At 25.1% G+C, this 16,586-nt stretch overlaps 1 protein-coding gene across 1 annotated transcript; it reads right to left on the bottom strand.

Annotated features, from left to right (window-relative positions):
• Positions 1–4,582: 4,582 nt before the first annotated feature.
• On the bottom strand, positions 4,583–16,327 carry LOC129981791 (peroxisomal membrane protein PEX16-like). Its single transcript, XM_056092809.1, has 9 exons — positions 16,133–16,327; positions 15,915–16,027; positions 14,789–14,922; positions 12,109–12,314; positions 10,212–10,352; positions 7,666–7,738; positions 7,206–7,325; positions 7,051–7,115; positions 4,583–4,755 (listed from the first exon to the last, which is right to left on the bottom strand). The coding sequence occupies exons 1-9, from the start codon at positions 16,245–16,247 to the stop codon at positions 4,694–4,696; spliced, it is 1,029 nt and encodes a 342-aa protein (XP_055948784.1). The 5' UTR covers positions 16,248–16,327; the 3' UTR covers positions 4,583–4,693.
• Between the last annotated feature and the right edge of the window lie 259 nt (positions 16,328–16,586).

The following is a 16,586-nucleotide window of genomic DNA, read 5'->3' as shown; positions in this document are numbered from 1 at the left end:
TTTATTTTATTCCACTTCTTAAAATTACTTAAACAACTTAACTTTTTTTTATGTTTGTTGAGAAAAAAATTTTGTCAAATATTTTATACTTCCTGATCTGTTTGAAATTTATACTTTTTTATGTTCTAGAAGACAGTGCATTTTATTATCTTCAGTTGAACATTTGTCTAATAAATTTCTGAGTCTTCTAACTAGTTTTGTAAATTCTTGATGTTATTGTAAAATGAATTATCTGAAGATGATACGTTACTTTTCATGATTTGTTGCAATTTTTATGAGACAATGAAAAGTATAGTGATAATGTATAGAAGTTTACTTTTAATACAAATATTCGGCCACTCTGAATAGCTTTGCACTCCTCCTGCATTATAAATTGAATTATTTTGACTATTGAAAAGTCGCCATAGACATCACTAAAAATGTGGTAAATAGAAATTTTTTTACTGCCAATCTACAGAATGACAAAAGTAATATGCAAAATGGCTGTTTGTGGAAAGCATACTTTTAACATCTGCCAAGAGAACTAATGCCATTTTTTAGTTTTAATTTGAAATTAATAACACCTCTTGTAAGTTATGATAATTTGAAATAAATAAAGGTAATATAAAAATATACTTTTCTTTGAGTTGATAAGTCAAATAATTAATTACTGCAGAGTTGTCGTGGTACTGGGAGAATCAGGAAGATCCCCCCCCCATTCAAAAAATGCCAATTTTTGGAAACATTTCAAGAATGAAAGATCATTGCGATAGTTCTAAAAAATTAAATATTCTCATACTTTTTCTACCCACTTTCCTTTTTTTCTGCCTACATCAATTCAATTTTCATGACTGAGAAAAAATATCAATATTGAAAGAATAATTATGGTTACTTGAATATTAATGGAGTTACTGAAATTGAGAAGATATTTTTTTGTAGAATGTTTTATGTGCGTTTGTGCTGCACAAACAAGTATTTTAATGCATTTCCAAAAAGTTTGTTGTTTTAAAGGCTGTATCTTGTTTAAATCCACTTTTATTGAAGAACAATACAGTATTATATGAAAAGCGAATTGCTGATTTGCTACTTTGTTCCCAAGCATACATTTTCACTGTGTTTGGAAAGTGCAAAGAACTCATTAATGTTTTCCAGAAAAAAACTAAAAAATGAATATGGACAGCTTGATTCATTTAAATGATTTCTATTCTAATGTTTTGAACTTTAAAGGATTTTCTGATTTTTTTTGGCAGTTGTTAAATTAATTATAGTATAGTCGTATGATTATGTGACTGTGGAAAGTGGATTTAGTGTCAACAAAAATATGTTGGAACTGAAAAAAATTCTTTTAATTGTTGTAAGAACTGTGTATGTTGCCATAAACATTTATGGAGGGGTCTAAAATGCTCCTACTTCGAGAGATTTGCTTCAAAATTACTGTATCTGAGGCATTGTGAACCTTTAGAAAAGCAGAAAAAATTCAAGCCCCCCCCCCCCCCCCTTGAGAAAGAGAGAATCCAACAAATGCAAAACTATCTTGGAAATTTAATTGTTGCAATTTTTTTTTTTTTTTTTTTTTTTTTTTTTGGAAAAAGGAAACTGATAATTGCAAAATTTGCAGAAATTGATGCTTAGATATATAAACAGGCAAAAAAAAAAAAAAAAAAGTTTGTAATGCTTTTTTTCAAAGTAATCTTTTCATGATTTATATCAAAATAGCATGCAATGTTATTTAACATTTTATTTCACCAGAGTCCCTAATTTCTAGTGCTTTTAAATTAGAGAACATGAGCTATATCTTTTATTTCTAAGTATAAATATTCATTTAATGTACTCCTATTTCAAGTTATGATGAATAGTTACTAACTTTCTTTTGCTTTGATAAAAATTAGAAGGGTTTTGTTATTCTATAGTAACTAGCACAAGTACTATTTGCAAGCTTCCTCTTATACTGCATACATACAAGGAATTTTTGTTTTTGTTCAAGAATAATGAAATAAATTTATAATTTATAGTAAATTTATGAAGACAAGTTTTTAAAAAATTCTTTAAATACATTTTGCATTAAGAATTATAATTTTTTGCTATCTTTCTAAAATGCTTTGAAAATAAAAAATTATTAATAAATGTTATTGATGCTGATGATATAATGTTCTGCTTTCCTTCCTTTTACATTGGAAATCCAAAGTCTATAATTTATTGAACGGAATTCATACTTGTCTGTATTTTGGAATAGTGTATTCATTAAAAAAAGTATCTAGTTTCTTAAGTGTATAAAAATAGTGAAAAATTATTTTACCTGATAAAATTTTTTCAGTAATTGCTTTTCCTTTTAGTCAACTATATTTGATAAGTAATAATGGTGCAGTAAATTTTTTTTGGTCTACATATACATTGGAAAGTAAGAAAGAGCATCTTGTAATGATTTGGGGGAATCTAATAAGAATTTTAGTTAATAAAGAAACAAGCTAAATTTTGATATTTTCTCATAATATCTTCTAAACAAATTTATACTTTTTAAAGTCCAAAAATTTTTTTTCAATGATGCCAGTTTAGTTCTTGTAATATTTTTAAGACTAATTTTAATTAACTTTTAAAACACATTTTTAACTATATTTTCATTATTATGTATGAAACTGAAATCTTTCTTTTACTATTTCATCAAATATTTGGTCTCACGATTTTCTTCAGTTTATGAAATATAAAGAAGGAAACCGTTTAAAATCTATATATGGAATGGATAAAAAAGTGAAGTTACGAGATGGCCAAATAAATTTAGTGACGAGTGAACCGGACATAACTGTGTTTAGGTGTCGTGGAATTATTCTGCATTAAAAAGATTCATATGTGCAATGAACAAAACATATACAAAATTATTAAAATAACACAGCTTTAATGTGTGACAATTTGAATGAATCATGGACATGGAGTATTATCTAACTGAAATTAAATATAATGAATATCTCTAGTGAACCAGCTGTCATGAAATGAGACTAATAAGTAATAATGGCATAATAAACTGCTTTGTACAATCTATGCAAAAAAAAGAAGAAGAAAAAATGTTCTTCCATATTTTAGAAACAAAATTTGGTTAGTATAAAGTGTATTTGTTTTCACACTTTAAAAACTAACCAAACTTCAAACTATCAAAATGCATCGATTATAGATAGTGCTCACAGTTCTACAACTGATCTAATATTTTGCTGAATCGTTTTTTAAAGATCAAATTATCAATAAATATTATATGGCTGCAACAAAACATAAATTTGCATACATTATTTTCATTTGTATGTATTGGTAAATAAGAAAAATTATATGTTAAAGTGAATTAAACTGCTTAATTAAAGAGGATTTACACACAGTGAATACTAACAAAATTATTATTATGCTAGCTATAAAAATAAGTATTCAGTTACATGTAACAGTAGAGTTAATTAATTGTAGAATGTAAGTGTAAACTTAATAGTAAATATATGTCGAATAACATAATGATTCTGGTTTCTAACTTCTGATAACAAACTACTTTCACTAAAGGGGAAATATAAAAAAATAATTATACTAATCAATGTTATATGAAATATGCTTTTAATTTAATTAAATCAATATGTTTTTAATTACTTTTTATGTTATTATCACTTATCATCAAAATGAGAGGTGGTTTGTTGAAATAATTTAGCTTAAAAAATCAATTAAGAAAAGAAAATCAGATTTATGAATATAACAAAGTATCTTTTAAGAATATATTTTATACTATTATAAATCATACATCTTAATAATGAATGTTATATAGTAATTAATTGCAGAACAATATTCATTGCTCATTATTTTATTAATTCTTTTTACAGGACAAATAATTTAGAAATTGCATTTGGAAACAAACTTTCATAAATGGAAAAATTAATTTGTTTGTGGCCTCATCTTGGTAACAATGGAATATTTTTTTCATGCCATCATTCATAAAATATTTTCATTTCATGTATTCATTTGACTTACGAAAAATCACATATTTAAGTTTATATGCTTGACATGACATACTTCACATAGGTATCAAAATCTTAGTATAACAAGAAATATCTTGAGAATAATAACAGGAGTTATAATATTAAACATGAAACAAATAAAATACATTCTGTTTCTGAAAAATTATTATGGATTTGGTATAACGTTCTCAGAAATACATTCTATCTTGTTTATAAAGAAATTAACTCTTAACTTTGTTAAACTAGATAAATGATTAAAAAAAAAAAAAAAACTGATATTATACTGATATTACTTTAGTAAAATGTAAACAGGAAAAAAAGTTATAAGCTGTAACTTTTCAAATAATTAATTTTTTTCTGATTCTTATACCACTTAATAATATATCTGACATTGTACAAAAGACTGCAAGTTGAAAAATTAATGATTAAAATAAAGATAAATGATTTTTTTTTCATATTAAACCAATATTTTATATTAAAACTGTGAGCACTAAGTTGAACAACTTAGTGCTTCATTTAGTGATATACACTACATCTTTAACAAAGCAAAATAAACTATAAACTTAGTAAGGTCTAATAAAATTAATGATAATCATATTTTTGTGAAATGTATAAAACCAGCAAACTCAAAAGATAAAATTTATTGATAATTATCAAAATGAAACGATTTTAGACAAATCAACCATATATATAAAGCATTGTATCTTGTGCACACGAAATATAGATAGAAATAGTCTTCAAGACGACCAGGCATAAAAGTATTGCTGTTGCCATTCAGGAATGTATTCAATCAATGGACCTAAAAAAAAAAGAAAGAAAGGTTGCCATAAATATTAACTAATTTATCAAAGAAATTCTATAAGCAAAAGGCTTGTCGAATATTTATGTTAACCAGCAGACCAGCAGAAGTGGACCCCCCAAAACTTTCTAGCACACTCTCTAATAAAGGTGTTAGAGAATTTGATGAATTCCAATATTTGAAATGAAGCGCTGAATGAATGAAAGGTTTATACCCAGAGGATGCCCTGCATAGCACTAGCATACCATAGTTACAAAATATTAACGTTTGGTGTATATTTTGCATTTTTATTTAATCTATTGTTGTGATGCTTGTCGAGTTTTATGGCGATTAATCCCTGGCATTCGCTTAATAGTATCTTAAAATCGAATTTGTGTTTTAGATGCAATGTTTTCAACCAACTGAAAAAAAAATTTGGCACAAAACTACAATTGAAGCTAAAAATCACATACAAAATTTGATACATTTAATTTATTGTGATTTTGAGTTATCGCATCTATAGGTTTCTGGAATCCAGACTGACCAATTGTTACCCGTTGGATTTGGCTCAAAATTTGACAGATATCTATACTAGACGTTACAAAGATCATAAACCAAATTTCACCTGTCTAGAGGAAAGAATTATGCTTTATCTTTGTCACAGATAGACATTTAAATTTGTTTTTCGAATTCAGGGAGTCTAAAATGTGGAGATTCGTCAAAATCTCAAGTCCGAATTTTTTTACTTTAATTACAATAATAATAATAAAATGAAACCAAAACTTTAAAAAATATCATCATTTATTTCCTACACAGGTTATTTGCACGACAAATAATTCAGTTATATTCCTTCAATCTGTACAGCATCATAGTTAAGAATAAAAATCCATTTTTAATTTTTTAAATTTTTTTTAGAGAAAAAATGGTATACTCAATTATTCTAAACAGTTTCGATCATGGCGTAGTTAACAGCCGGTGTTTAATGTAATAACTATCTTTACATTTACTGTACTTCTTTTCTCCAATAATATTATTTTATGTCAAATTAACAACTGAGCAATTTTTAAAGATTCTACCAAGTGATCTATATAATATTAGCTTTCACATTTGAAAATTGGCTATTAATTATAATTTAATGCTATTTGATGTCAAGTATAGAAGGAGGGGGAAGGGAAACCTGACAATGAACTTGAAAGAAAGGGAAAATGATTTTGATTCTTTTAAACAAGAAGTGAAGGTTGTGGAGGAGGAAATCATTTGAAGTTATCCAACATCGATTTTTTTTAAAAAGAAAATATATATATTTTGATCAATTACTTTGATGGTGGCAGAATGAAGGTCCATTATACATACATTCAAGAAATTGATGAAGTTAACTGTGGACAATCGAATGCAATACATTCAAAGAGCACCAATTTGATTAAATTTTTAAATTTTGCAATTCCTAAGAATCAGGTAAAAACTATAGAACTAGATCCAACAGATATTTTTATTAGATACTCTAGATATTTTTTCAGACAGCATAAATACCAAAGAAAATAAGTAGGATAGAAGATTGAACATTCACTTAAAGTGAAAGATTGAAGATTTCAATAGAAGGAGGGAGAGGGAAACTCTACTTGGCCTTATTAATCTTTATTCATTTTTAAGTGCATATCTAAATCTTAAATATTTCCTTCTAATGTCTCATAATATTCAGTCTTTTCTGTTTTCATAAAGACTCTTTTTCTGACAAAATTGAGGATAGAATGATTATAAAGTATTCCAAATTAAAGATGTTATAATAGTTACATGTCGTATTTCATAAAATATATTTTTAATGAAAAACAATAAAAAAAAATCAGTACTTTTGGATAATTGTGAATGGGAAGCAAAATAAATTCTAATCATTCTAAATAATTTCCTTCAAATAAGGTTATTAATCTGAAAAATACATGCGAGGCAAAAAGATGTATTCCCAATACCTCATAATCTTTGGGGGTAAATATGAATTTTGCCGAGACAAATTGATTAATAAACTAATTTGGAAAAAAGGCATTTTCTAATAGGTGTGACAGAACAGGTAATTATGCATTTACCGAAATTATTACTAACTATTACTACTAAAAATATTTACTATGAAATAATTTAAAAATTAAATAAAAAATATTATTATATTAGCATTATAATCTTTACATTTTCAAATGCACATAAAAAATGCTATGACTTGCATATTTATTTTGTGAAAAGATTTAAGTATTTCAGAAAACAAATAATTGTTATCAATAATATTAAAAAAATAATAATCAAAATGAAATTTGTTTTAAAAATACTTACGCAAAAGAAGACCACTTCCAATAAGACGATTAGATATGCCTTGGAGCATATTTATTATCCGTGTCCTAGGAAAAGGAAAGTTTTTTTTTTATTAGAAAATAAAAATAAACATTACTTTAAAAAAGCAACATAATTTCAAAAAATACTGAACTTACTTAGAATACTGGTCATAAAATGGAGATCGGAGTAAATACAGAAGTAGAGATAAGGCACGTCGGTTAATCTCCTGTTTTTCTTTTTTATTGAAATCAGATTTTTGTCTCAATAAATGCAAACTGAAATTTAAAAAAAAGTGGCTATCAATTTTGAAATTAAAAAAAAAATCTTCATTTAAATATTGATAGTTATGTTGCATATAAATGACTGTGAAGGTCTCTTTGAACTCACAAATAGAAATTTAACAAAAATTTTTGAAAAAAATATTTATAGACAAAAATAAATTTTAAGCATGAAGCATTTGAAATATTTATCAAAGATTAAAAAAAAGAAAACTTTTCTTGGAAGTTTTTAAAAAGTTGTAGCAAGTTTATTTTATCCATCATTCCTAGAAAGTCATTTAAGATTTAGTTCAATTCTTTTTAAAAAGCATTGGATTTTTCTTTTCTTTTGGCATACCTTGTTAAATCCATTCCCAAGGCAATCAAATAAGGTTTCCAAGAAAACTCTCCAAATGCTCTCATGGATGCCACTATACAATAAGTTAAGTGCAATTAAACAAAAAACAAAAGTTAAATATTGATTATACATTCATGACTGGCATAGAGGGTTTTTTTTTTTCCCCCTACCATAAATGTAAGGCATCCTTTTTTTTCACTGATCATTTTACACAGTATGTAAAATAATAATAATAATACAATTTCAAACAAATTGTTAATTTATTCAATTTAAATAAACATTTCTTTCTACTTTATTTAACTTTTACATTGTCGTCGTATTCAAGTAATATAATGTTTCTAGCAAGAATACATATATTAGAAAAAAATAATATTTTTCATATGTATCATAATCTCATCATAGAATATAGTTAAATAAAATGGTTAAAGCATCTAATTTTTAAAAGTTAAAGTTGAATTCAGACAGTGACATCTAAAAATGCCTCTCATACTAAAGCAGCTATTTTTACATTGCTTAGTCAAAGATAATATTTTAAAAATAGCTATAATGATTTTCTCAATTAATGAAAAAAAATGGAATGAAATATAAGAATTTTTAAAAATATATGACAACTAAATCATGCAACTATTTAATTTTTTATATATAAAAAAATATAATGTTTTGCATGCAGAATAAATAAAATAATAATATAATTGAATAATACATTTAGTTCATGTATAATTATTGATAATACATTAATGGGAAGAAAATTATCAAATATAATAATAAGCAGTTAACTCATTGTTAAATAATCAACTCATCTGTTTAAAATAATATATATAAAATAATAAACCTTATCACCAAGTAAATTTATAACTAAAAGGAGAAGCCATTTTCCTACAAATCCATTCAGAGAAAAGGAAATTAGTTTTGGAACTGAGCAAGCATTAAGGCTCATATGTATATGACTACCAGCTCGTTTGTCTAAGCCATGTGGAAAACTTGGCATTTCATCTTGCATTATCTTGGCATCTCAAAGAATACTTAAACAATTTCATTTATGCTTATGTCAAACACAATTCTTAATTTAATCAATATTTAGGTTAGATTTAAAACAATATTCAAAATAAATCCTGTGATAAGGCCAAGTGGCAAAATAATATTTTAAATTTATAATTCTATGGAATAATTACATATCACAATGCATATTAAACTTTGAAATCATTATGCAGAATTTTAAAGTTAGGAAAACTTTATAAAATGATCCCAAACTGGTTTTAATAGAAAAGTATTCACTGATTACAACAGTAAATGATGTAATCTATTTCAAAATCAAAAATCCTATTCTTGTAGTAAGACAATGAATTTTGGAAATTATTTTTGTTGGTTTTGTTTTTAGAGAATTTTTAAAGCAAATTATATTAACTTCAACTTGATTACCATACATATTATTGAGAAATGATACATATTATTTGTCACATAGAGTGTATTCAATAATATTTTGTAACATACTTGGTCAGCATAATTAAAAAGACTATTAACAGTACTTAAATTAAAACTAAATTAAACAGCCATTTATGTTGTAAATCTAAATATTTTACATTCATATCAAAATATTTATTGGAGACAAAATTCAACAGGAGTGGTTTCTTGACAATAATAATGAGTACAAAAGTTACAAAATAAAATGATATTCATGAAAAAAAAATGTATGTGATAGTAAAATAAAACTTTACTAAAAGAAACTTAGAAATTCAACATATTATTTTGTTATTTAAGAAAATAACTATTTGGAAGATGATAGTTTCTCAGAAATTTTGATGATCATTTATATCTTAAAAAAAAAAGTCATAAGAGCAAAACTGGTAATAATGATAATGACAACATATTCTTATTTGGATAGTTATTATTATTTTTTTTGAAGTGAGCATTTAAAAAAATCACAAATTAATTTCAAGTTGTTTGCAATCAACTTTAAGTTCACAAATAACTAATGTTTTAATCTGTAAACATGATTAATTTATTTTCAGATTTTTTTGTGCATTTTTACTAAGTATATATTTTAAAAAAATTAGATGATTGTTAAAGTTAGTATTTTAAATGGAAAAATAAAAGTAAATCAACATCAATGATTTTGGATATTGGCAGATTCATTCACATCAGAATAATAGTTAACTATTTTATCAAAATGAGTGATCTTCATTACAAAATGTTTCTGAAATGAATAAACACATCAAATTTGAACCACATAATTGAATTCAGTGTGAAAGGCTCATAAACATTTTGACAAATGGATTTGCAAATCTCATATATTGATAAAACTAACTCTTACATAGGATAAGTAATTTTACATATACAAAACATAGCTATAACCAAATTATTTTTTCTTTAAATAATGAATGAAATTACACCAATTTAGATTGTTTAGATTACATAATTTAGCAAAGAGAAATATTAATTTACAGCTCACAGAATTTCAATTCAAATGATCAAATATTAAATCTCAGCTTTCTAAAACCTTTACAATTATATTACAAGTTATAAATATAATTCAACAAAAAGGATACAATGAACCAATGGCCGTGCAGTGTGAAGCATTTCTGCAGTTAAGTATTTTCCAGAGAGTTTAGCAGGGGAACTATGTACAGATCTACAATTATCTTCATCAACTTTGGGCAACTGCCAGGATCGAGATACCAATGGAGGAGCTACAAAGAGTAACAAATATATTCAAACTAACACACAAAAAAAATCAATGCATTAAAAGCTAAATAATGCAAATATCATCTTATCACGAAGCAGATCAGCCTGGTTGTAAGGTTTTGGCTTTGGAATCCAAATTTCAGATTCAAAATTTAATTTTATTAAGGAATGGTCATGTAATTAAGCAAGTCTGGTGTACATTAAATTTATTGGGGTCAAATGCACTCTCATTAGATTTAGAACAATACGTTGGAGAGGGGTAATACAGCTCAGATATCACCTTCCTTATCTAATTACAGTTTCAAAATTATAAGGCCAATTCCCAAACAGACCTGGTGTTCCTTCATGACAATGAATCCTTGTTATTACTAAGCCTATAACAGAAGCAATACAAAATATACCAGTGATCTAAATATATATTGAAAAATTTCATTAGCAGGTTTCTAACTAGACAGACTAGCTCAGGGCTGTTGGATTGAAGGTGATGGTGGAGGGATGAGACAGATCATTTAAAAATATTTTTAGACTAGTTGCCAAATAAATAAATTTGTAAAAAATACAAGTTCTATGAACTAAAAGATAGGACTATAATATGTGTTCACACTGAATTACTAACAATATTGTTAAATAAAATAAAATTAGTTTTTAAAAATGTAATGGAATACTACTTATTTATCTACTGCTCATGTTATACTTCACTTCATAAGTCTTGTAAGGTAATAATTCTTAATGTAGCATTTTTATAAAATTTATTTTTTCTTTATAATATTCTACAATAACTAAATTAAGTTTATAAGTAAAGAAATCATTAGCTAATAATTTTGATAATTTTTTTTAATAAATTAAAAGTAACATATGTAACAATGTGGAACATACTATTATAATCCAAATCTCTCAAATAAAAGGACATAATGATTAAAAAAAAATATCTTAGGGATAAAAATACAATTTACATGGAATCCAAGTTTTAAAATTAATTGTCTCATTAATGTAATGTAATTAAGTCTCAATACTTCACATAAAAAAGAATCTTCTCATATATGACTGGAAATAACTAATGCCATAGGTTTAAAAAAAATATATACTAGAGCTTTGACATAAATGTGCTATTTTCCTATTGATTTTTATTTGCAAGTAATTTTTTAGTTCAGTTATATATGAAATAGGAATTTGGTACTATTAGTACATAGATTTAAAAAAAAATGAAATAAGATCAACATAAAAATAATATCTGTTTATTCTTTATTTGATTTTGAAATCACAAATATATATTTTTTATTTCATTACTTGACATAAAAATGAAAGCTTAAATTTTATAATAATAAAAGTAGTATAAATTAAACTTACATAATTTTTTTTCCTTAAAGAATATAATAATTCCCTCAATTATTTTACTATATTCGGTATCAAGTAAAAATTGATATACTAAGAAATGAAATACATTATAATATCATAACGATTATTTGGGGACAACTTTTTAAATAGCAACATCTAAATTTTCTAAAAGAAATTTTTTCGTAAAAATAATGGGCTACTATTCATTTTCAAATCATAACAGTAATACATAATGATGATAACAGTAAATACATAGCCTTTAATAACTTATATCTAAAATCTGGCTATTTATCTGTACTTAAATACATTGATAATTATATCCTATCTCATACATTTTTCTAATAAAAAATAGATATTACATGAAGCAATATTTACTCTTTAAAGATTTACTCTTAAATGAAAAGAAAAATTTATTAGCTAAATTACCAGCATTTAAAGTCCTCATTACTCTTCCAGTTGTCTTCAATGTAAAGGTCACTTCAACATTGGGAGAATTTTCAGTGACCGGTCCAGCATTTGTACTCAGCTTACAAAGCTCAGGTATGTCTTTTGGTCTGTTGAGTGGTGGGATAGGGGGTGAATGGTGAAGGCCTTGCTTATATTTGAATAGGAGGAGAAGGTGTATAGCAAATCTGTATAATTGAATAAAAAATGTGCAAGAAAATAGCTATTTTAATGATTACAGAATTAATAAGTATTATTAATCATCATTTAGGATATAATAAACTAAGTTTCTTCTAAGAGCTGCCATACAAAATGATAAAAAAAGAAAAAGAACCCTCTTTTTTTCCTTCTTATTTTTTTAATTAAAAATATCTTTAAATTTAATAAATTGTAAAAATTGAAAACTATTATGATTAATTTGAAATGAAAAGCAATAACTTCTTTCACTTTCTCTCAGCCCATATATCAATTTATCATATTGCTTTCCTACACAATTAATCTGATAGTAAATTCCAATATTTGTTCTTGGTGCTATAAAAGCAGAGGCATACAGATAGTCATTTGAGTAAAAAAAAGGAGTAGTTCAGCAAATTTTCTCTTTGGACTGTTAATCTTTAACAAATTTGCACTGAGTATATTGCATTATTGTGGTTCTTTAAGAATGATTTACTACTTGTATGTTGTTGATTTCCGCAAGTGCTGTTTCATGTATGTTTCACCTCAGATTTGTTACTTGTATCTCATGTATAATAAAGCACTATCATCCATCATTGAGCTTGTTGACTTATCACTGGAAAAATTTTCTGTAAAAGTACACATTTCAAAATGAAGATAGATATAATTATTATATATAACAATAGCAAAATAACATATTTAGATTTGATTTGATGATTTCATAATATTCCATTTTGAAGCTTCGTGAATTTACAAACGTTACAGAAATCCTCCTTATAATTTTGAAATATTTTCAAAAACAACAATAACAACAACAACAAAAAAATGTAATCTACTCTCCCAAGTATACTGAATGTGAAAAGTTATATGTTGAATATTCAAATTAAGTAAAAGGGTGGGGTGGGAGCGATAGTCTTTTGTTTTATTATTATTAAGGAAATGCAAATCAATTCTGTAGCAGTACAGCCGAATAAGCAAGTTTTCAATTTCTAGCAACAGAACAGAAAAGAGGACTGGCAAATTTCATCATGAAATTTCTGTTAGCTCATTGCTTTAGATCAGAAAAGAACATGACTGGCTTATTTTTTATGAATATGTAAAACATGATAGCTAGAGAGATTAGTGTATCATCTAAATTACTAAAACTTGAGAAATCAGATGCATATGATATAAAAGATTTATACAATGTGCAGTACTGAGGTTCTACCATATGATTTACTGTCATTAACATTTTGGATGGTGTGAGTAAAAATACTATATAAAAATTAAAATTCTGATATGTTTTAATTTTATAATTTCTTTTCATTATCGAATTAAATGTGAAAGTTCATTTATTGAAATAGTTGTGTTATAATAAAGAGGAAATTAAATTAATAATCAAATATAGTATGGAAATACTTTTCAGAAAAGAAATTATGCTAATATTCTCTTCTATATTGAACTATCAAGGTGTAACAAATATTTTTAAAATGTGAAACAATTTCATATTTTTATCCTACTTTTACAATACAAAATTAATTCTCATTGCATCGTCTAAATAATTCAGAAATAAAACTATTTTTCAGAATTTTCTTAAATATATAAAGATTTTTGTAGAAATCTTATTCTCAGGAATGGAACTGAATAATGATTAAATTAAGTACATGCGCATATGACCTTTTAAAGCAAACAAGCTAGAGCTTAAAAAATGATAAAAACTGAATTACAATTAAGTACTCCTGAATGCTATTAAAAAAAAAAAACTATTTTCTAAATTAATTGGAATTTTTAAAAATCATAATTAAGTTTACAATGTAATAGTAACAAAAATGCATAAATAAACAACATATACACTAATTGTTTAATATATATTATATTTTTTTCCCTTTAAAAACCATTGAAAATATGTAAAATTTGCATATAAATGGAAATATGAGGAAAACTTTTTATTTTATTTTATTAAAATGAATACTTATTTCAATTCTAAAATAACATTAGGTAACAAGATTGCCAACAGTTTTATTTTGAGGGAAAAAACAAAAAAACTAGCAATATAGATAACATTTTAAGAGTTTCCTACAGTAAGCCATTTTAATTCATAAATATTTATTACAAAATTATATACAGGCAATCTTCAGATTTACAATAACAAATACCTACACAATTCATTCGGATTATCAAATATAAGCGTTTAATTTTTTTAAAATAAAAATATCAGCATTCATAAACAAAGATCTTAGAAGCAAATATTAATTAGATAGCAAAGTTTTAAATATAATTATTTAAGTACACACAGACGATACCAACAGTTTTTGGTAGTTTTGTTAATTTAATGTAAGGTGAAAATAATAATTGCACAATGAATTGAAACAATAAAACTAACAGTCTCAAAAAAATTAAATCAAACACATAAATAAGCACCTGTGAAAATGTTACTTTGTCATTTTACACATCATTACATCAATTTTTTTATTTTTTTCTGAGTATTTATTTAAAAAAAAATCCTTACTTTAAAATATGTATTGAAATTACTGTTAACCACTTTGCACGAGGTCCATGAATTCTATGTGTTGCAACTTCAGCAAACACTTCTGTATATTCAATAATAGTAAGATAGGCATTAAGCTTTTCAACAACAGCATTCTAAATAAAAAGTAAAAAATCAAAAAATATCATATAAATCACACAAAAATAGATATGAAAAACCAAAACACACATACAAAATAAACTTAACATGATTAAAATTTGTCAATAATAAAGTCCTGGTCATCTTTGGAAATTTATAATCAAATTTTCAGAAATGTATAGATTAGAATATGATTTATTATTTAGTAAATATTTTTTATTTAATAATTGATCAGATATTCAAATCCTGATTTTCTACAATAATTGATCAAATAATGACAATCATAAAAAATGATGAAATTTTTCTCAACATAACTATATTAAAACATTAATCAATTGTTAACATTCTGTTACCAATAAAAAATCTTCTATAAAAAATTCTTTAAGAAATAACCACTAATTTTTATTATTTTTAAAAAAGAATATTTTTTAAAGGTATTTGTCTTTTTTTTTTTTGAGTTTATTAAGTTATCTTCAGATGAGCTCTCTTCTATACAACACAAACATTTTGACGATAAAATGTGGGAACATAAAAATAAACAAAAACCTTTTTAAATATATTAAAACAAATTTTAATGATTAATTATACTTTCAATCCATCCATTGCATGCACAATGTCAAGCATCAGATTCAGAAGTTTTTAAACATAATCAATACAATGTTTATGTCTGTTGTCACATAGGCTTTAAAATACAACTAATATGAATAAATTAAACATCAAAAGTTAAATTTTGTACAACAAATAATTAAAATTTTTTTTTGTACCAAATTATTTATTTTTTTAAGCATCTGTTTAAAGGCATATTTTTGTCTATGGATTTAATCAGATGTAAAAATCAACTTATGTTTCAAATATTAAATTAACATAAGAATTTTAATTTTTAAAAATATTTAGCATTATATACGATAAAATTGGAGGCACAATATCTATGATTTGGCTTATAAAGCATAATTTGAACGACTAAATTTTAGTTCTGGGAATAAAATGAATTAATTAGGTGGTAACTTACTACATGAACAGGTATCCCTGCGGCATTTCGTAGAATCGAATCATTTAATAATGTCATCAATTTCGATGCGGAGTGAATTAACTCCGACACAACCGGAGATTGAGAAAATCGTCCTGCAACAGAAAAAAAAAATAAAAAATCCAATAACATTAGAACAGTCGAATGAGAGAATCAACTACAAAAACCAAAATACAGATAAATTTTCAAACATAATTTACCTGCAACTATGTAGGAAGCCCATTTCAATGCAACCTCAATTTCACTAGCCAATAAAGGATTGTTAGTAACGAAACATCGATACTTTTCAATATATTGTTTATAGTTTTCAGCCATACCATATCATGATAAATAACAAAAATAAATAAAAAAAAATTCACCCCGTTGTGCGCTGTCCAAAAAGGAGGAAAAACAGAAAAAATTAACTGCTGCCATATTAATAAGAATTAAATACAATTACCTCTATTTCCCACATTTTATTTTAAAGCAAACTATCCATAAAAATATAAATTATGGCTTTTAATTACCATCAAAGGCAGCATATTTTTTTTAATATAATTAATCAATATATATATATTTATATATTTACATTTTAAAAATCCATTCACTTAGTTTTCTGAAATGAAATGAAGGTGGTTCTCTGGATGCGAAAATTAAAATTTTCAGTTTCACTTG

This window comes from Argiope bruennichi, chromosome 8 (genome assembly GCF_947563725.1).
Source record: "Argiope bruennichi chromosome 8, qqArgBrue1.1, whole genome shotgun sequence".
In the NCBI taxonomy this organism is placed as follows: domain Eukaryota; kingdom Metazoa; phylum Arthropoda; class Arachnida; order Araneae; family Araneidae; genus Argiope; species Argiope bruennichi.
Note: the sequence above shows the minus strand (reverse complement) of the source record. Positions and strands in the feature narration are given on the sequence as shown.